The sequence below is a fragment of the Sapajus apella genome, unplaced genomic scaffold (genome assembly GCF_009761245.1).
Source record: "Sapajus apella isolate SASKATOON/1434 unplaced genomic scaffold, GSC_monkey_1.0 scaffold46, whole genome shotgun sequence".
In the NCBI taxonomy this organism is placed as follows: domain Eukaryota; kingdom Metazoa; phylum Chordata; class Mammalia; order Primates; family Cebidae; genus Sapajus; species Sapajus apella.
This window is the reverse complement of record NW_022436986.1, coordinates 7,706,464-7,728,720: the sequence shown is the minus strand read 5'-3', so window position 1 is coordinate 7,728,720 and position 22,257 is coordinate 7,706,464. Positions and strand designations below refer to the sequence as shown.

Below are 22,257 nucleotides of genomic sequence, written 5' to 3'. Positions count from 1 at the left end.
TTTTTTTTTTTTTTTTTTTAAATAAAACAGGTATAATGTAATGCCCTGAGCAAGCAACAGGGAACATACTTGACTGTTCTTAAAGATTTCATTGTTGGCTCAGACAGAACAATTATCTATTTGACTTCTTTGGTTCCTCTTGCAGCAGAAGGAATACAGAAAGATAGAAATTGATTATTTTTATGATAGTGGTATTTAGGATCTCATTGCTTTGCCCATTTTCTTAGACTTTGTCAGGGCAAATCTTGGTCTTCAAAAATTATGAGTAGGTCCCTTTGTTGCTGTCGCTTATCCTTTAATAGTGTTGATGCAGTAAATACAGTTGTCTTGTCTTCATTGGATATATTTTAAAAAATATTGGAACTCTAGTTTGGAGCTTTAAGCTTTATGGAAATATCTGAAACTTGGTTCATTTTTCAGGTACATTTTAGGCTAATGCCCCGGAAATATGAATTTTTAGTGCTGAACTTTTAAAAAGAAATGTGGCTCTAGGCCTTAGTCTCAGATTAAAATGTTGATGCTTAAAGGCTGCAAATGCATATTTACAAAGTTATCTGATAAGACCTTGGAGGAGAGAGTCCAGTTTAAAAATCTGACAGTTTGTATTTAGTAAATGAAAGCACGAGAGGAAGTAGCAAGTTGAAGGACAGGTAACTGGGATGAAAAACTTCAAAACTTAGGTCATAGGTATGCTGTTTGGATTTAGTTTAGTCTTGAGTTGTGTCCACAAATAATTCTTCAAATGATATGTAGAAGAATTATACAGTAATTATTAAAATGAATTGGGTCCCTTGGACATTTTGATAGTAAAATAAATAGCCGTAAAGTCATAAAGTTTATTTGAAAAGTTACTTCTCATTTGAAAAGTTAAAATTTATTAGCTTGAAGCTTGCTAAATTAATTTATAGCTCCAATACCAAAAATATACTTGTATATGTTGCAAATAACAAATGCAAAATTTATAATAGAATTACATTGTAACCTTGTTGTTTACCTTTCGCTGATTTATTGTATGGTTCAGTATCGATGGGGAGAAAAGGGCTCCACCCCTACCCCCAGGTGGGAGGAGTTAGTCTGTTTGCCAAGATAGTGCTGAGTTCTCAGATGTACACTATAAATTACAGTATAATGACAAATGCAGCAAAATGTTCCATCTATAAGTTACAAGTTTGGTCATTTTGCAGCTTGACATTTTAGTTTGCTATAATGTTAAAAACATCCAAGTAGGTGATAGTTTATCTGGAGTATATTATTAGTGCTGACTTTTCCTGTAAAACAAAACTTATCATCCTGCCTGCCTTGCATTGTACACTAGACTTCATTGTTGTCTCTCATGCTTCTTGAGTTGCTTAATGCTTTGTGCTAGTCCTGGAAAGCTCTCAGCAACAATTTCATGCTTATACCAGATAATTAAATCTGATCCTTAATATCTGATATTTTGCCAGTACTTCTAGTGATAAGGGATTATTGGAAGTTAGTCACATAATTTAAAAATAAATTCTAGTCTCTCCTTAGCTATTTGATACTTATTCCTGTTCCTGCAAAATATATGATCACATTCTTTTTTATGGCTGTGGGGACATATAGGCCAAGTACCCATTGCAAAACACTTTTGCAAATATGCATGCTTATATTTGGTCCAGAAATAATGCATTCTAGACTGGTTTAGAATTACTGGTGGCTTATTTTACAGCAAGGAAAAGCAGCTGAGCATGAGTTTGGTGTCTTTAGAACAGTTTGTGAAAATATGCTGTAAGGGTGTTTTCATTTTTATTTTCCTATTCCCTTAAATATTATTGTACAGAGCTACTATTAGTGCCAATTTTTTTTTTGAAACCTTAAAAATGTCCCCAAATGTTTAAATTAAGTATACCAAATAACAAATTATCTTTGGTATATTAAACTTTTTCCTTTCATGCATCTATAATTTAAGTATAAAATGTTGCCTTTAGTACAATTAAAACTCTTGAGTATGTACATGTTGTATATAAACAACGCAATGTGCGTTCTTGGAGGAAAATTTTGTTTCTTGAAATTTTCTTTCTTTCTCTTACCTTTTTTTTTCATGATTGTAGTCATTCTTGTTCAGTTCTTAAAAGTTTTGTTTTGCTTTGTTTTGTTTTAAGCAGAATGCAACTTAAAATTTCCTTTGCATCAAGGTTTATCCAAAACTTTGGTGGAGTGCATCACAAAATGAAAGTTTGCATTTAGGGAGGAGATGCTTTACACTGTACTGTTTGCTGTTTTTTGGAAAAGTTACACTTAGATCTGTTCTGAAGCTGTCAATTTTTGATAAATAAAATGTTACTGATTTCCACAATGAAATACCATCTCATACCAGTCAGAGTGGCTATTACTAAAAGTAAAAAAATAACAGATGCTGGCAATGTTGTGGACAAAGTGGAACACTTTTACACTGTTGATGTGAATGTCAATTAGTTCAACCGTTGTGGAAAACAGTATGGTGATTACTCAGAGAGCTAAAAGCAGAACTGTCATTCAACCCAGCAATCCCATTACTGGATATCTATCCAAAGGAATATAAATAAATCATTCTACCATGAAGACCCATGCATGTGAATGTTCATTGCCGTACTATTCACAATGATTTTAACAATTTCAAAGACATGGAGTCTACCTAAATGCTCATTAATGACAGCCAGGATAAAGAAAATGTGGTAAAAATACTGTGGAATACTATGCAACCATAAAAAAGAGTGAGATCATGTCTTTTGTGGGAACATGGATGATCCTGGAGTCTATAATAATAAACTAACACAAGAATAGAAAACCAAGTATCACATGTTCTTACCTACAAGTGGAAGCTAAATAATGAGAACTTATGAACACAAAGAAGAGAGCAAAAGACACTGGGGTCTACCTGAGCATAAATTGCGGGAGGAGGGAGAGGAGCATAAAAGATAACTATTTGGTGCTGGATTTAATACCTGGGTGATGAAATATTCTGTACAACAAAAAACCTTCACATGTATACCTGAACCTAAAATAAAAGTTTAAAAAGAATGAACTCATGAGCAAAAAAGAGTTACAGATTTCACATGAAAACAATAAATAAATGAATAAATAACCTCTAAACAAGACAAAGCTCTTTCTCCTTTTTTTTTTTTTCTTGAATATGATCAATTCTTTTCTGTCCACCTCCTCCTAAACAGCAGCAGGAAATTGGAGCAGAAACAAATTGAACATTCTTTTTTTTTTTTTTTTTGAGGAAGAAAGAGAGAAAGAAAGAAAAAGAATTAAAAAAAAAGAAAAAGAAAAAAAAAAGAATAAAGGAAAGGAAGAAAGAGGAAGAGGAAGAGGGAGAGAGAACAGGGGTGTTGCTTTATTGCCCGGGCTAAAATGCAGTCTAAAAACGGGTATGCCTGTAATTATGTTTAATAATAGAGACAGGAAGAAAATAATTAACAAGCAGCCAACCAATATTTCATTTAAACCTGAAAATACGTGTGACGTAGTACTGATAAGAGTGTATGTTTTGTGTATTTAAAGTGGAGAGTTCTATGAATGTTAATTAAGTCTGCTTGTTCTGGATCTGAGTTCAAGTCCTGAATATCGATGTTAACTTTCTGTCTCATTGATCTGTCTAATATAGATGTTGAAGTCTCCCATTATTATTGTGTGGGAGTCCAAGTCTCTTTATAAGTCTTATATATCTGGGTATTTTTGTATTGGGTGCATATATATTTGGGATCTTTAGCTCTTCTTGTTACATTGATCCTTTTATGTAATATCCTTCTTTGCTTCTTTTGATCTTTGTTGCTTTGAAGTCTATTTTATCAGCAAAAATTGCAACTCCTACTTTCTATTTATTTATTTTTGCTCTCCATTTGGTTGGTAAATTTTTCTCCATCCCTTTGAGTCTTTGCGTATCCTTGCATGTAAGATGGATCTGGATGTAGCATACCAATGGGTCTTGGCTTTTTTTGCCTGTCTGTGTCTTTGGATTGGGGGATTTAGTCGATTTAAATTTAGAATTAATATCAATATATATGAGTTTGATGCTGTCATTTAATGTTGGCTGGCTGTTTTGCCAGTTAATTGATGCAATTTCTTGATTATGTTGATGTTCTTTATTTTTTGGCATTTTTTAGAAAGGCTGATACTGGTTGTTCCTTTCTATTTGTAGTGGTTCTTTCAGAAGCTCTAGTAAAGCAGGCCTGGTGGTGATGAAATCTCTGAGTGCTTGCTTGTTCACAAAAGATTTTATTTTTCCTTCGCTTATGAAGCTTAGCTTGGCTGGATGTAAAATTCTGGGTTGAAAGTTCTTTTCTTTAAGGATGTTGAATATTGGTCCCCACTCTCTTCTGGCTTGTAGGGTTTCTGCTGAGAGATCTGCTGTGAGTCTGATGGGCTTCCCTTTATGGGTAACCTGACCTTTCTCTCTGGCTGCCCTCAGTATTTTCTCTTTCATTTCAACCCTGGTGAATCTGGCGATTATGTACCTTGAGGTTGGTCTTCTTGAGGAATATCTTTGTGGTGTTCTCTGTATTTCCTGGAGTTGAATATTGTCCTGCCTTGCTAGGTTGGGAAAGTTTTCCTGAATAATATCCTGAAGAGTATTTTCCAGTTTGGATTGATTCTCTTCGTCACATTCAGGTACACCTATCAAACATAGATTAGGTCTTTTCACATAGTCCCATATTTCTTGGAGACTTTGCTCGTTCTTTTTTATCCTTTTTTCTCTAATCTTGTCTTTTTGTTTTATTCCATGAAGTTGGTCTTCGACCTCTAATATCTTTTCTTCTGCTTGATCAATTCGGCTGTTAAAACTTGTGCATAGTTCGCGAAGTTCTCGTGTTGTATTTTTCAGCTCCATTAATTCACTTATATTCCTCTCTAAATTATGTGTTATTTTTAACATTTCTTCAAACCTTTTTTCAAAGTTCTTAGTTTCTTTGCATTGGGTTAGAACAAGTTCTTTTAATTCCCAGAAGTTTCTTATCATCCACTTTTTAAAGTCTGCTTCTGCTAATGGAACACAGTCTTTCTCCATCAGGCCTTGTTCTGTTGCTGATGAGGAAGGGCTCTTTCTCCTTTAGCAAAAACTACATCATCATGTCTTTTTAATAAACTTCTTTATCAAAAAAACACCTTATTTTTGTTATATACCCTGTATATGGAATTGTTTCTCTTATATCTAGTAGTTTTATTTACATATGTTTACTACTATTTTGACCTTTTGTAACCCTAATTTCCAGTGTAAAACCTAAGATTACTTAATTTAACATAACATGTCTTTAGGATTTTAAATGATGGAAAAGAATTTGAAACTATGACACAGGTGTCCTCCTGTATTAGTCAGGGTTCTTTTAGAGGAACAGAACTAATAGAATATATATAATATATAAAAATATATTTAAAAGGAGTTTATTAAGTATTAATGTACATGATCACAATGTCCCACAATAAGCCGTCTGTAAGATGAGGGGCAAGGAGAACTAGTCTGAGTCCCAGAACTGAAGAACTTGGATTCCGACTTTTGAGGGCAGGAAGCATCCAGCACGGGAGAAAGATGTAGCCTGGGAGGCTATGCCTAGCTCTCATTTTCATGTTTTTCTGCCTGCTTTATATTCCCTGGAAGCTGATTAGATTATACCCACCAGGTTAAGGGTGGATCTGCCTTCCCCAGCCCACTTTGACTCAAATATTAATCTCTTTTGGCATCATGCACACAGACACACCCAGGATTAACACTTTGTATCCCCCAATCCAATCAAATTGACACTCAGTATTAATCATTACACCTCCCTAATGTCTTCCTCAGTTATCCTAAGTTCCAAGCACCCAAGGATGGCTATGAAGGGCAAGGCGCATTTGGGTCTTGAATTTACTCAGCAAGTGTTGACCTTAAGACAGAGGAGATTGCTGTGAAGCTAATGCCTGACCCTTTTCCGCATAGCAAGGAGGCAGAGAATTCCACATGGCCTCAGGCCTTACTGCGACCATTTATGTAGATCCTAGAATCTAAAGGCTCTAAGACATAAGGTCACAGACAATTTAAACAAGTATTATAAAATATCACAGAAGTGACAGTTGACAACCTTAAAATGTCTATTAGAAATAGCCTAAATCTGTCTGATCAGTAGAATTACATTTAATTCTCATAATACAAAAGGCAATCCTATTTTATTTTACCAACAATTTAAAAACTACCATTATTTACCAAAGATAACTAAAGTTATATGAACTAAAAGGCATCTGAGATTTTATTGCTTTTATAAAATATTTGCTTTAAGTACTTACTTTTATAAGCCAATTAATTAGAACTTTTTTTTTTTTTTTGAGACGGAGTTTCACTCTTGTTACCCAGGCTGGAGTGCAATGGCGCGATCTCGGCTCACCGCAACCTCTGCCTCCTGGGTTCAGGCAATTCTCCTGCCTCAGCCTCCTGAGTAGCTGGGATTACAGGCACGTGCCACCATGCCCAGCTGATTTTTTGTATTTTTTTAGTAGAGACGGGGTTTCACCATGTTGACCAGGATGGTCTCAATCTCTTGACCTCGTGATCCACCCGCCTCGGCCTCCCAAAGTGCTGGGATTACAGGCTTGAGCCACCGCGCCTGGCCATTAGAACTTTTAAAATGTATTTTGTTGGTGAAATATCACATACGCACTACACATATAAACATATAGAGATACAGAGGCACAGAGAAATCTTTTATAGCTGTGAAAGACTTCATCTGCCAGTTTCTAAATAGTTTCTCTCTACACCTTTAGACGACTAATCTCTTGATTACCTGTTCCATTGATAAACAATAGATGGCCAGGCAACTCTCAATTTGCATTTCCACAGACATAATTCTTAGGGTGAAAGAGGTAGAAAATTTACATCTCAAAGACACAGAACTTAGAGTTAAACACCATTATCTGCTGAGACAAAGAAGAACACAGGTCAAAGCCTAATTCAGACAAAATTGCTAGGAAAAATTTCTTACCAAAAGCAAGTTTGTTATGTAAACTTCAAGCCTAAAAGTTTCTAGTGGTTTAGATGCAGAGCAAAGGATGTCCTTACAAATGGAGATTTTCATTTTTGTTAGTTTGTTGTTGTTGTTTGTTTGTTTGAGATGCAGTCTCATTGTGTTGCTCAGACTGGAGTTTGGTAGCATGATCTTAGCTCACTGCAACCTCCACCTCCCAGGTTCAAGCGATTCTCCTGCCTCAGCCTCCTGAGTAGCTGGGATTACAGGCACGCTACAGATATCTTACAGTCCAGGAGGTAATGGAATGATATATTTAAAGTACAAAAAGAAAAACAACTGCCAGCCAACATTACTACCCCCAGCAAAGTAGCCCTTCATAAATGAAGAAAAAATAAACTCTTTCCAATACAAGCAAAACCTGCGAGAATTCATCACCACTAGACTGGCCCTACAAGAAATGTTTAAGTGAGTTGTATACCTGGAAGTGAAAGGACAACATCTACCATCATGAAAACATATGAAAGTAGAAATCTCGCTGGTAGAGAAAGCAAGCAACTAAGAAGGAGAAAGCAGGACTCAAATGTTACCATTACAGAAAACCACCAAACTTCAATGATAAACAACTATAGAGAAAGAAAGGAACAAAGGATATACAAAACAACCAGAAATCAGTTAACAAAATGACAGGAGTATTAATGTAATTAATAACCTTGAATGTAAACAGATTGAACTTTCCACTGAAAGATCTAGATGGGCTGAATGGATAACAGAAACATGACTCAACTGTATGCTGCCTATGAGAAACTCACTCCCCCGTAAAGACATACATAGGCCACAAGTAAAAAAAATGGAAAAAGAGTCCATGTGAACAGAAACCAAAAGTGAGCAAAAGTAGCTACACTTCTATCAGATAAAAGGATTTAAGTCAAAAATGGTAAAAGGAGACAAAGAAAAGAATTACATAATAATAAAGAGATCAATTTAGCAAGAGGATATAACTATTCTAAACATATATGTACCCAATGCCAGAGTGCCTAAATATATAAAGCAAATATTATTAGATATAAAATGAGAGATAGAGTCCAATACAATAATAGTTGCAGACTTCAACAACTTATTCTTAGCATTTGTTGTATTGGACCGAGCGTAAAACTTAGCACCAAGACAAAAGTATGCCAGATTGCAGGGTCATTTATTATGCTGGCGACCACAGAGGACTCACATCTCTCCAACCTGTGGCATCAAAAGGAGGGTGCCAAGACTTTTTATACCCGAAAAACCACCTTGGGAGTAGGGGTGAGGAGTGGGGATGGGGATGAAAAGGTTTTGGACATTCCAAGGGCTAGGGGATTCTGTGATTCACCTCCTGGGCAGAGACGAGGGTGGGGGTCTCCGGACATTCCAAGGGCCAGGGGACTTTTGTCATTCTGTTTGTTACTTCAGTGGTTTACAGAAGTCAAGATAAGCATTTGTTTACACACAGATCTTAGTTATCCTGGGCTGCTTATTTTAGTTATTACTAAATAACTAAAGCAAAGGCTAGCAATTCTGGCACAATATCACACATTAGACAGATCACTTAGATAAAAAGCTAACAGAAAAATATTGAATTTAAACTGCACTTTAGACCAAATGGACCTAACAAAAGTTTGTGGGAACATTTTCTCCAGTAGCCACGGAGTTAATTTTCTTTTCATCAGCACACAGGACATTCTCCAGAATAAACTATATATTAGGACACAAAACTAGTCTCAACAAATGTTTAAAAATTGAAATCATATCAAGTATCTTCTCAGACCCAAGTGGAATAAATCTAAAAACCAATAACCAAAACTTGGAAACTGTACAAATATAAAAAAATTAAACAACATGTCCTTGAATGACCATTCGTGTAATGTAGAAATTAAGAAGGAAATAATAAAATGTTTTTAGAAATAAATGAAAATTGAAACACAACACATTAAAACCCATGGGAAAGAGCAAAAGCAGTGTGAAGAGGGAAGGTTAAAGCAAAGAAAAACTACATTAAAAAATGGAAATATTTCAAATAAATAATCTAATGATGCTCCTCAAGGAACTAGCAAAGAAGGAACTAATAAAGCTCAAAGTCAGAAACAAAGAAATAATAAAGATTAAAGAAGAACTAAATGAAATAGACAAAAAGTTACAAAAGATTAGTTAAGCAAAAAGTTAGTTTCTTGGTAAGATCAAATTTGATCAACTGCTAGCTAGACTAACCAAGAAAAAAAAGACCCAAATAAAAAAAATTAGAAATGAAAAAAAAAAGTTACAACTGATGTTACACAAATAGAAGAGATTATCAAGAACTATCATGAACAACTATACACTAACAAACTGGAAAACCTAGTAGAAATGGATAATTTCCTGGACAAATACAACCTACCAAGGTTGAATCAGGAAGAAACAGAAAACCTGAGCAGACCAATAATGAGTAATACATTTGAATAAATAATAAAAAGTCTGCCAACTAAAAACAGACTAGGACCAGAAGGCTTCTCTGCAAATTCTACCATACCAAACTTACAAAGAATATTTTCCTTAAGCTATTCAAAAAAAAAGGAATAGCAGGGAATTCTCCCTAATTTATTTTATGAGGCAAGCATTACTCTGATACTAAATCCAGACCTCCTCCCGAAAAAAGAAAACTTTATGTCAATGTATTCTAATGGACATAGACGCAAAAATCCTCAACAAAATACTAGCAAAACAAATTCAACAATACATCAAAAAGATAATACACTATGATCAAGTTTTTGTATCCCAGAGTTGCAAGGATGATTTAACGTATGCAAATCCATAAACATGATATATCACACCAACAGAATGAAGGAAAAAAACCGTATAACCATTTTAATAGATGCAGAAAAAGCATTTGATAACATTTAACATCCCTTCATGATAAAAACCCTCAACAAGTTAGGCATAGAAGGAGTATATCTCAACATACTAAAGCCTATATATGACATCATATAGCTGACATCATACTGAATGCAGAAGAGCTGAAAGCCTTTCCTATAGGAACCAAAATAAGACAAGGATGCCCACTTTCACCTCTCCTATTGAACATATTGCTGGAAGTCCCAGACAGAGCAATCAGGCAAAATAAATAAATAAATAAAAGGTATCCAAATTGGAAAAGACAAAATCAAATTGTCCCTCTCAGCCAATGACATGATCTTATATTTAGAAAAAGATAAATACCCTACCAAAAACCTTTTAGATTTTGTGAATTTAATAAAGTTGAAGGGCATAAAATCAACCTGCAAAATCAGTAGTGTTTCTATATACCAATAATTAATTAGCTGAGAAAGAAATCAGGGAAGCAATTCCATTACAATAGATAAAAATAAAATACTTAAGAATAAATTCAACCAAAAAGATCGAAGACCTCTACAAGGAAAACTACAAAACACTGATTATAAAATTGAAAAGGACACAAATTTTAAGAAAAATTCGCCAGGCGCGGTGGCTCAAGCCTGTAATCCCAGCAGTTTGGGAGGCCGAGGCGGGTGGATCACGAGGTTAAGAGATCAATACCATCCTGGTCAACATGGTGAAACCCCGTCTCTACTAAAAATACAAAACATTAGCTGGGCATGGTGACGCGTGCCTGTAGTCCCAGCTACTCAGGAGGTTGAGGCAGGAGAATAGCCTGAACCCAAGAGGCAGAGGTTGCGGTGAGCCGAGACCGCGCCATTGCACTCCAGCCTGGGTAACAAGAGCGAAACTCCTTCTCAAAAAAAAAATATAAGAAAAAGAAAAATTCATGCTCATGGATTGAAAGAATGAATATACTTAAAATGATCATATTTCTGAAAGCAATGTACAGATTCAATGCAATCCCTATCAAAATACCCATGTCATTTTTCACTGAAATCTTTTAAAAATTCTAAAATTTGCAGGGAACCACAAAAGACCCCAAATAGCCAAAGCAAACCAAAACAAAAAGGACAAAGCTGCAGTCATCATGCTATCTTATTTCAAAATATATTACAAGGCTATTGTAACCAAAACAGCATGTTATTGATATAAAAATAGACACATAGATAAATGGAACAGAATAGAGAATCCAGATATAAATCCATATATTTATAGCCAACTGATTTTTGACAAAGATACCAAGAACATATATTAGGGAAAGGATAACCTCTTCAATAAATGATACTAGGAAAACTAGATATTTATATATAGAAAAATTAAAGTGGACACCTATCTCTCACCATATACAAAAAGCAACTCTAGATGGATTAAAGACAAACATAAGCTCTGAAACTAAAATGACAGAAGAAAACAAAGGGAAAGCATTTTGGGATATTGGTCTATGCAAATATTTTTTGGCTAAGACAGCAAAAAAAAAAACAGATAACAAAACCAAAAATAGACAAATTGGACTATATTAAAATTTTAAAAAATTCTGCACAACCAAGGACAACAGTGAAGAGACAACTTGTTGAATGAAAGACAAGATTTGCAAACTATTCCTCTGACAAAGGAATAATATCCAGAATATATAAGGGAACTCAAACAACTCAAGATTAAGAAAGCAAATAACCTCATTAAAAAGCAAGCAAAGAATATGAATAGACATTTTTCAAAAGAAGACATACAGAAGGCCAACAAATATGTAAAAAATAATCAACATCACGAATCATCAGAGAAATGCAAATGAGCTATTATCTTACCCTAGTTGGAATGGCTATTATTAAAAAGACAAAAATAACAGATGCTAATGAGGATGTAGAGAAAAAGGAATTTTTTTTCTTTTTGAACACTGTTGGTGGGAATATAATTTAGTACAGCCACTGTGAAGGACAGTAAGCAGATTCCTCAGAAAACTAAAAACAAAACTACCACTTGATCTAGCAATCCCACTACTGAGTACTTATTCAAAGGAAAGGAAATCATTCTATCAAAGAGATACTCCCATATTTACTGCAGCACTTCTCACAATAGACAAGATGTGGAATCAACCTAAGTGTCCATTAGTGGATGAATGGATAAAGTAAATGCGGTATGTATATACAATGGAATATTTCTTGGCCATAAAAGAGAATGAAATCACGTTATTTGCAGCAACATGTATAAAACCAGAAGTAATTATGTTAAGTGAAATAAGGCAAGCACAGAAAGACAAATGTCACTCTCACTAATATATGGGAGCTAAAAAAGTTGATCTCATGAAGGTATAAAGTAAAATCTATATCAGAAGATGGTGAGGGTGTGTGGGTTGGTGTGGAGGAGTGGGAATGAAGAGAGGTTGGTTAATAGGTACAAACATACAGTTAGATAGAAGGAGTAAGTTCTAATGTTTGCTAGGCAGAGTAGAATAACTACACTTTACACATTGTATTTCATATTTCAAAACAGGAAGAAAGAACTTCAAATTTTCCAAACACATAGAAATGATAAATTCTCGAGGTAATGGATTCCCTAAATACCTTGACTTGATCATTATACATTCTATGCATGTAACAAAATATCTCATGTACCTCATAAATAGGTATAAATATTTTATCTGAATAAAAAGTTATCCTGAATACCTTTAGCTCCCACTTATAAGTGAGAACATGTGGTATTTGGTTTTCTGTTTCTGTATTAGTTCACTTAGGAAAATGGCCTTTAGCTGCATCCATGTTGCTGCAAAGGATATGATTTCATTTCTTCATGGCTGCATAGTATTCTTATTCTATGATCCGTCTCTTTTTTTATGTTCTGTTGCAGGTAAACTCTTGGTTGCAAGATGTTTTATTTCCAGGACTTGAAGAAGGAATTCGTGTGAAGTCAAATGTCTCATATCTATAGACGTTCAGTAAATCACCCTGTTTTCAGCCCCACATCTCACTTTTATCCTCCATTGTACCTGATTTTTTAAAGGTTCTGTGTAACAGATTGTGTTATCTTTCTAGATGTATTGACACTATTTATGCATATTTTGGCTGCTTCAACACTGGTTTATTATTGTTATAAAATTTGTTGGCTTGTTTACTGTCTTCTAGAAATTCGTTAAAAGCTCTCAGGTGTCTTGCTCTAGAAGAGTATATCAGGAAGTTTCTACATAACTAGAGGGTTAGAACTGACTCTTAAGCGGTCTGAATGCTGATTCAATTCACCTTTCATCAATCCTTATCTCTACTTTATTTTATTGCTCCTTCTTTCTTTCTTTTTTGAGGTTTTGCTGAAGATATTAATCTTCATCATCCCAGGTGCCACACTACAAGAATGATTCAGTTGACAGCTACCCCTGTGAGTGCACTTGTTGATGAGCCAGTGCGTATCCGAGCTACAGGCCTGACTCCCTTTCAGGTGGTGAGTTTTAAGGCATCACTGGAAGATGAAAAGAGAAACATGTTTTATTCTCAAGCCCACTATAGGGCCAATGAATTTGGTGAGGTGGACCTGGAGCATGCTTCTTCACTTGGAGGGGATTATGTGGGAGTCCACCCCATGGGTCTCTTCTGGTCCCTAAAACCCGAAAAGCCATTAAAAAGACTGTTGAAAAGAGATGTGATGAATAGCCCCTTTCAGGTCCAATTAAAACTTTATGACTTAGAGGCACTACCGTACAGTAAAGCTACCAGTGCTCCAAAGGCCAGCCTGACTCTGAAGAGGTGGTATGTGGCACCTGGTGTCACACGAATTCAGGTTCGAGAAGGCCGCCTTCGAGGAACTCTCTTTCTCCCTTCAGGTGAGTAGAATTTCTCTGTTTATTGTTATTCTTGTTTTTCCATTTTAAATACATTATCCCTCTAGATATTTAGCTTGAATATGAATAATACACTTGCTTCCTGCCTTACAATCAATGTTAATCTTGGGTCAGAACAAGAATGTGGTAATATTCCACTCCAACTCAAGTTTCATCTCAGCAATTCTGAACCTTGTCTAAGAATGTGACTACATATAGTTTACAGAGTTCCTACATTATGGGATTTACATAGCTTTGGATTTATGCTAAATTTTTCTGCATTGAAGTCTGGCTATATGAAGACCCCTCATCCCGATGCGATGGAAACCATATCCCAGATCCTTGTGCAGGCTCTGTCAGGCTGAGTTTCAGTTTAGGCACGGGGCTATTACCTTGTTTCCACAACAAGCTTGAGATTAGATGGACTGAAAGACTGCAGCAAATATAGAGAATGCAAAGAAACTTTGTACACTCTAGTTTCATAAATATTACATATTTATAGACTATTCCATGAATCAGATAATATAACATGCTTCCTAATGGCTACAAAACTTATTGGAACACTCATAGTTTCCCACAGAAATCTCAAAATACCAATAAGTAACTTGTTTAAACATCTCTTGGTACCTTTCTCAGAAGAAAAGAAGCAATAAAAGCTTTCCTTTCCAAATTCACCACAACCCATGCATTTGTTCAGATAAATTTGAATTTTTAAAATACCCAGTAAACAGCATGTAAACCACTTTATTATGTGTAGGAAACAAGAATTAAATAGCACAAATTGCTGTGCCTCTATTATCCCATTCCAGTTAAAAATCTGTTTATTGGTGCAGGCCTTCCATCTTCGAATGATGTGCTGGCGTAGAGTGTGCTGTTTGTGAACACTCTTGAACAATGCATGTGCTGGGTCTCTTGCTTCAAGTGTGTTTTCTATAGGGGAAACAAAAGAGAGTTGAGTTGTGTGAGGCCATAAGGAGGTTGAGTCAGATCACAAATATTTCTTGATGGCAACATTCTTCCAAGATAAAAGACTCAGTACTTTTAAGTGTTCCCCATTCCTGTGAATCAGAAGGTCAAAACGTCCTTATTCATTTATGCAAATGATAATTTATAACTAAGATATATTCAACATCACTTTATTTCTTCTTTATTCAACGTAATTAGCTATAGTAATTTAAAAAAATTCCCAGTACCCCTTTAAATCAAGCCACTCCTTTCAAACTTGGATAGGATCGGTCTGGCTTAGTTAAAACCACTTATAAAAGAATAGAATAGCCCTAATAAGTGCATTGTAAATTTCTTTCAGTGTGTGGGTTCTGCTTGGTTTTGGAAAAAAGTGGCCTATATGGAGTGAGTGTAGAGTGATACTCTGGCCGTCCCTACTTTTTACCATGTGTCAGCCTGCAGAAAACGAGCATGGTGTTATCGAATAAAAGGGCTCATCATTACACATGCTTAGGTGTAAGATTTCTCACTGTACAGTCAAATGAGTATAACAGAGCAGTGTTAAGTCAGGATTTTAGCGAATACGACCATTTCAAAATTTTTTTTGAACTGTATATTTCTTTGAGAACCAAGTTAAACCTGTGGAACCTCTCACAAGTAAAATTCACCTATAAATACATATATATACTGTATGTGTGTGTGTGTGTATATATATATATATATATATATATACCATATTTAGCATAGATTGTAATTTCAGAATCTTCATGGATTTCCTAAAACCTATTTGTAAACTTCTTTATAGGTTAAGAAGCCCTGGCCTTGGCTGCGCGTGGTGGCCCATGCCTATAATTCCAGCACTTTGGGAGGCCGAGGGGGGCAGATCACGAGGTCAGGAGTTCAAGATGAGCCTGACCAACATGGCAAGACCCTGTCTCTACCAAAACTACAAAAAAAAAAAAATTGGTTGGGCATGGTGGTGCACACCTGTAGTCCCAGATTCTCAGAAGGCCGAGCCAGGAGAATTGCTTGAACACGGGGGCAGAGGTTGCAGTGAGCCGAGACTGCGCCCTCATACTCCAGCCTGGGCGACGGAGTGAGACGCCGTCTCAAAAACAACAAACAACAAAAAAAGAAGCCTGGCCTAATTTCTATGCCTTCCTTTACAACAAGAGTATAGAAACTAATGTGAATTCTCATCTCCTCGGCTGCAGATAGTAAATATGTCAGTGAATGTAGTTACCAAACATTTAGGTGTTGTGTTCCATTATATATTCATTGGGCCTTAATTCTGCCTCAGGTAGAAGACTAAAAGTGTTGGAACTGTACTTGAAAATTTAAATGTTAATTTCAAAATTACATTTGAAATGTAATTTTGCATTTCTGCTTTGTGTTCTCATGCTTTTATTACCTTTTTCACACCTTCTCTTCATGTACCATTCTGTTTTGTTTTGTTATTTTTCAGGAGAGGGTCAATTCCCAGGGGTAATTGATTTGTTTGGTGGTTTGGGTGGGCTGGTTGAATTTCGGGCCAGTCTGCTAGCCAGCCGTGGCTTTGCCTCCTTGGCCTTGGCTTACCATGACTATGAAGACCTGCCCTCCGATCCAGAAGTAACAGATTTGGAATATTTTGAGGAGGCTGCCAACTTTCTCCTCAGACATCCTAAGGTAATTTTTACTTTTCAGTAGGTTTGAATCCCTGAGTTTTTAAAAAATTTATTTTTAATTTTTTTATTTTAAGAGACAAGGTCTTGCTCTGTCACGCAGGCTGGAGTGCAGTGGCATGATCTGGCACTTGGTCAGAAGCCAGTGCCTTTTGATACTACAATGGGCACAGGCTAACTTCCTATGCATTTTGTCTTTCTGAGCAAAAGACACTGGATAAGAAATAAATCATGTGAATTATAAATAAAACATGGGCATGAATAGAATTTCAGTTTCACTGAGAGAGAATCATACTTGGAAGTTAAGAGAAGTCATAGGATGTTATGGTTATTTTTTTAAAAGAGACTGGCTGTGTGTGATGTCTCAAGCCTGTAATTCTAGCACTCTGGGAGGCCAAGATGAGAGGATCAATAGAGGCCAACAGTTCAAGACCAGCCTGGGCAACATAGTCAAACTCTGTCTCTATAAATACTAAAAGAATAGCTGGGTGTGGTAGCAGATGCCTGTGGTCCCAGCTGGAGAGGCTGAGGCAGGAGACTTGCTTGAACCTGGGAGGCGGAGGTTGCAGTGAGCTGAGATTGCACCACTGCACTCCAGCCTGGGCAACAGAGAGAGACTCAGTCTCAAAAAATAAAAATAAAAATTAAAATTAAAAAATACAGAATTTCAGAACGTGAAAGGATCTTTTAATTGATTTAAGCCACCCCTCTTAAATATACAGGGTAGGAAATAGAGAGTACATATAACTCATTCCATTTGTTTAGTTTTTTTCTCTCTTACCTTAAGAATATCTAACATTTCCATTGGTTTGGCATGAATCGTACATTGATTCACGTGTTTCTAAGTAGTAGGGAAAATATCCCAAACATTGGTTTATAAAATGCCTTTAAAATATAGGAGATCAATTAAAATAAATACAGGAAGTCAACAAAGGTTTTAGAAAAGTGATGCTTCTCTCTGAGACTCTGTCCTCGCCAGGAGCCAGTGCTCGAGGAGAATCAGAGCTTCATTTTGTGGCATAAGAAACAATTTTCTTTAACTCCTTCTCCTTTGAATTTCCAACCAAATTGGTAAACGGGAGCAATACACTCAATACTCAAAAATAACTCATGAACACGTGGGTTTCTTTTCAGGTTTACTGGTGTTAGCTTAGTTCAGGACATCATAATTTACTGCTTAAGCCAGTGAAATAAGCTATGGCTTTTCTGCCTCCATTTGTGCAAGTCAGAGTTGTAAGACGGGCCTTCCCAGAGCACAGCTATTTTACTCACTTGGCTTAAGAGTCTCCCTATTTATTACAGGACACAGGCCAGGCTTCCTAGCATGTTAGACAAAGCTTCCTATGATCTGACTTCTGCATACTTATTCAGTCTTATCTTACGCCCATCTTAAAATTTGTCCTAATTCTCCTCCTTAGTTAGGAAAAGAACTGAAGATGCTTAATACATCTTTCAAAGCTATGCACCATAAAGTTGGTGTTTTCTGTTCCAGACTTCTTATGTTATTTCCCACCTTATACTCTAAAATCAAGTAATGAAGAACTACTCGTGGTTCCTCTAAATGCCTTGCTCTTCATTGCCTCTCAGTTTTTGCATGTGTTTCACCCATGGTGAATGCATTAGGAATGTTTTGGCTACATTTCCCAGAAAAGTGGCTGATGGTGGCTTAAACAATATTAACATAAGGCCTCTTATTCTCTTACATAACAGGTTTGGTGATAGGTGGTTCAAACTTTGATTTAGAAACTCAGTGTAGATTTTGATCAAGGAGATTAGATTGACATTTCTGCAATTTTCTAGCCTTACCCTGAAGGTCACAAAATGACTTTGGCAGTTTCAGGAATTCAGACAACAGGCCAGCATCTTAGTCTGAAAAGAATGACCATAAACATAGGCTCTCTCTTCATGATTCTGTGTCATTTTGCACAGGGCAAAAACAAAAGTCTTTTGGTAGACTATGTTGGCCTTAGAAGAGGGGCTGAGAAAGGGAAATAGATTAGAATCCATCAGAATTTATCCCTTGGAGCTGGATATATTGCTACACTGCACAAAATCAAGGCCATATTAGCCTTGAAATTGTAGAGAATGGCTCTTGTGTAGGCAACTAAGTGTCTTCTATACTCAGCATAGAATACCATTCCTTCTTGTTGGCTTTCTTTTTCTTTTTATTTTTTGAGACAAGGTCTCATTCTGTTGCCCATGCTGGGGTGCAGCAGCACAATCATGGCTCACTGAAGCCTTGAACTCCAGGGCTCAAGAGATCCTCCCACCTCAACCTCTTGGGTAGCTGGGCCTACAGGCACACACTGCCATATCCAGCTAATTTTTTTAGTTTTGTAGAAATGTGGTCTCACTATGTTGCCCAGGCTTGGCTTTCATTTTTAATATGAAGACTCATTTTGCAGCCCGTTTCCTCTGAGAGTCTTTCTTTGATCCTGCCATTATTCCCTGCTAATCTGGGTTGGCAGTCTGGCCTATACACATTCTTAAATCACAGAATTTATGATACTTTAATCACTGTTGTGTTTTTTTTCCTCCTTTCTCTCCATCTGGCAGTGAGTTCCTTAATGACAAGAGATTGTTCCTTTCTTCTCTGTGATTATCAGTGCTTGCTGTAGGGTGGAGGATCTAAGGATGCTTATTTGATGACTGACAATGAGGGACGAAGCTGAGCCAAGCCTCCTTTATGACATTTTTCTCCAAAATAAGAAAACTTTTGGGAAGCCCAAAGCAAATCTAGAATCCTCTGTTGAAATTTCCATGCTCTACCCTACTGATCTCACTTTCTTTCTCGGTCTCTTCCTGCAAGATGCCCTTTCCTCTAAAAGGAGCTCAGAATTGGTGCAAGAAAGTTTAGCAGTCGCTGTACCCTGACCACATTATTCACAATAGTCATGCGCCATTTCTCATTCTCCCTACTACATTTACATTTTTTTAGGGTGTTTTAAACTCAGAACCGAACACAATACCGAATCCATAATATACAGTCAGTAAAGCTTGACATGTTTTTGGAGTATTTCTTTTGAACACACAATATATATTCCAGAATTCTATAGCTAGGGTTGTGGGTGGGATTAATACTTGCTTTTGAAGTTCTTTGGTTTTTTTGAGATTGTGGAGTGTTCCTAGAAGAAAGATAGAATAATTTCTCATTTCTATTATTTATTTTCAGGTCTTCGGCTCAGGCATAGGGGTAGTCTCTGTATGTAAAGGAGCAGTGATTGGGCTGTCTATGGCTATTCATCTAAAACAAGTCACAGCCGCGGTACTTATTAATGGGACCAGCTTTAATTTTGGTGTTCCACAGGTATATCGTGGTCAGATCTATCCGCCCCTTCCCTATTCTCCACAATTAATATCCACCAATGCCTTGGGGTTAGTAGAGTTCCATCAGATTTTTAAGGAAACTCAAGTTGGGGCCAGTCAATATTTTTTTCCCATTGAAGAGGCCCAGGGGCATCTCCTCTTCATTGTGGGAGAAGATGATAAGAATCTCAACAGCAAAGCACATGCTGAACAAGCCATAGGACAGCTGAAGAGACATGGGAAGAACAACTGGACCCTGCTATCTTACCCTGGGGCAGGCCACCTGATAGAGCCTCCCTATTCCCCTCTGTGCTGTGCCTCAATCATGCACGATTTGAAGATGTACTGGGGAGGAGAGGTGATCCCACACGCGGCTGCACAGGAACATTCTTGGAAGGAGATCCAGAAATTTCTCAGGAAGCACCTCATTCCAGATGTGACCAGTCAACTCTAAGAAGACTAGATATTCCTAGAAAATAAAGAAGCAAATCTCTTTACCAGAACCTTCTCTCAATTTTCATGGAGGAATGTCCTCCCCCCAACACACACATTTTTTTTTTAATTAATTTTGATGATTAAAAAGAGCACAGGGTAAAAACCTGAGATTTCACTTATACTGCATAACAAGCTGGCCAAATTGGACATGGGGGATAAATCATAAAACAAATAATTTTACTTATTATTTACATGACTTTTCTTACCATCAGGTTTTCTAAATGGGACTGAGGTATAGTACACTGGCAAAAATAAGAAAAGGCAAACAAGAATAGCACCAAAGTAACAGATACCCAAAACCAAATACCATGTCAGAAAACACCATATAGTAACAATTTATCAGATTAGCGCAGCAGGAGAAAGTTACAATTAATTATTTTAGTGATATTTTTCAACTTCACCACAGTAAATTTGCAACATCATTTTTCATTTGAGGAGTAGTAAAATTCAGGTCAAAAAGGAAAGAAGGAATGGAGCAGGTCAGTTAATTCATTCCAGTAAATTACCTCTTCAGTTCTGAAAAACATGCCCATTAGCACATAACTGAGACATAATAACTAAGACTAGAAGAGACTTGGTTTAAGTTGTGAAGCAAATTCTAATGGAAAATACAAGAAAATGGAAGCAATGAGTTTGAAAATGCCCCTTACTGAAAATATGTACTAAAAATAAAATTAATAAAAGTGAAAATAGAAACACGACTCTATTAGTACATACTAGCCTGAGTAGTTTGATGAACTTAGTGATTGGGCCAACTGACACTGTACTTCCATCAGTCATGTTAGAGTAACACACAAATGTGAGCTCTATATGGGCAGGTACTATATTTTCATAAGACCCAAATAGTTACTGTACATCCTATAAATAAAAAACATTTTAGTTTGATATCCAATTGAATATATGAGGACTCCATGTAGTTCACCCACATGGTTGTTTGCTATACAGTCTTGTGCAAATATTAAATTTTTTTTTTTTTTTGCTGTAAGGCTTTGGTCATATGGTTCTCATAACAACATAACTACCATCTAGCATGTACAACATTTTGTAAGCCTTTAAGTTCAACAATCCATACTGTCAATTTGTGTTATGTCCAAATGCAGTGTCCTTGAGGAACATAGTGGGTCAGTTAAATATCTAGAGACCTACAAACATCTGCGAATTCATCCCGTTGAGATGGATCATACTGATCTCCATCATCAACTTGCTTTTCATCAGCTTCTCCTACTTCATTCTCCTTATAGTCTTTATCCTGAGGGAATTCTGTATCCTGTATCCTGTCTCTCATCTACACTTTCTTGCCCTCCTGGTTGTGATTTATCTGTACAGCTTACACAAACACCATAGGGTCAAGATCCACGTCTTATTTCAACACTGGCTGCCAACATGATCTTCTTACACACCATACATTTGCATTTTTATCCTTCTTATGCACCAAGAAACGTCTTTTTACGTGTTCTCTTCAAGTGTAAAAATACCACAGCTAAATAATCTCAGTCCTATATGAATAAGCAAGTGCCTTTTTAGTGTTTGCCTACATTTGGCTGCAGAGCTACAATGATGGCATTTTAACTTATTCATGATTAGAGATGGTGATATAGTTTGTATATTTGTTGTGCCCAAATTTCATGCTGAAATATAACCCCCAGTGTTGGAGCTGGAGCTTGGTGGGAGGTGTTTGGGTCATGGGGGCAGATCCCTCATGGCTTGGTACTGTCCTCATGAGAGTATGATAGTGAATGAGTTCTCAAGAGATCTGACTGTTCAAAAGTGTGTGGCACCTTCTCTTCACCCTCACACTCTTTCTTGCTTCCTCTCTTGCCATGTGAGATACCTCCTCCTCCCCGTTCACCTTCTACCATGATTGTAAACTTCCTAAGGCCTCCCCAGAAGCCAAGCAGATGCAAGCATCATGCTTCTGTAAAACCTGCAGAACCCTGAGCCAATTAAACTTCTTTTCTTTTCTTTTTTTTTTTTTGAGACGGAGTTTCGCTCGTTACCCAGGCTGGAGTGCAATGGCGTGATCTCAGCTCACCGCAACCTCCGCCTCCTGGGTTCAGGCAATTCTCCTGCCTCAGCCTTCCACGTAGCTGAGATTACAGGCACGCACCACCATGCCCAGCTAATGTTTTGTATTTTTAGTAGAGACGGGGGGTTTCACCATGTTGACCAGGATGGTCTCGATCTCTTGACCTCGTGATCCACC

General features: G+C 36.7%; 1 protein-coding gene and 1 pseudogene across 3 annotated transcripts in view; one reads left to right on the top strand and one right to left on the bottom strand.

Moving 5' to 3' along the window:
• The window catches only part of LOC116524781 (bile acid-CoA:amino acid N-acyltransferase), a 25,571-nt gene extending 4,839 nt beyond the window's left edge, over positions 1-20,732 (top strand). Inside the window, exons 2-5 of one of the 3 annotated variants that reach the window (XM_032240209.1) lie at positions 12,684-12,771; positions 13,132-13,647; positions 16,055-16,257; positions 19,426-20,732. In XM_032240209.1, coding sequence (XP_032096100.1) covers positions 13,182-13,647; positions 16,055-16,257; positions 19,426-20,013 — 1,257 coding nt within the window. In that variant the 5' untranslated portion in view covers positions 12,684-12,771; positions 13,132-13,181 and the 3' untranslated portion in view covers positions 20,014-20,732. The remainder of the gene's footprint in view (positions 1-12,683; positions 12,772-13,131; positions 13,648-16,054; positions 16,258-19,425) is intronic. The other 2 variants (XM_032240207.1, XM_032240208.1) reach the window with 2 other exon arrangements.
• A 448-nt stretch (positions 20,733-21,180) lies between these two features.
• LOC116524606 overlaps positions 21,181-22,257 on the bottom strand; it is an 8,397-nt pseudogene continuing 7,320 nt past the window's right edge.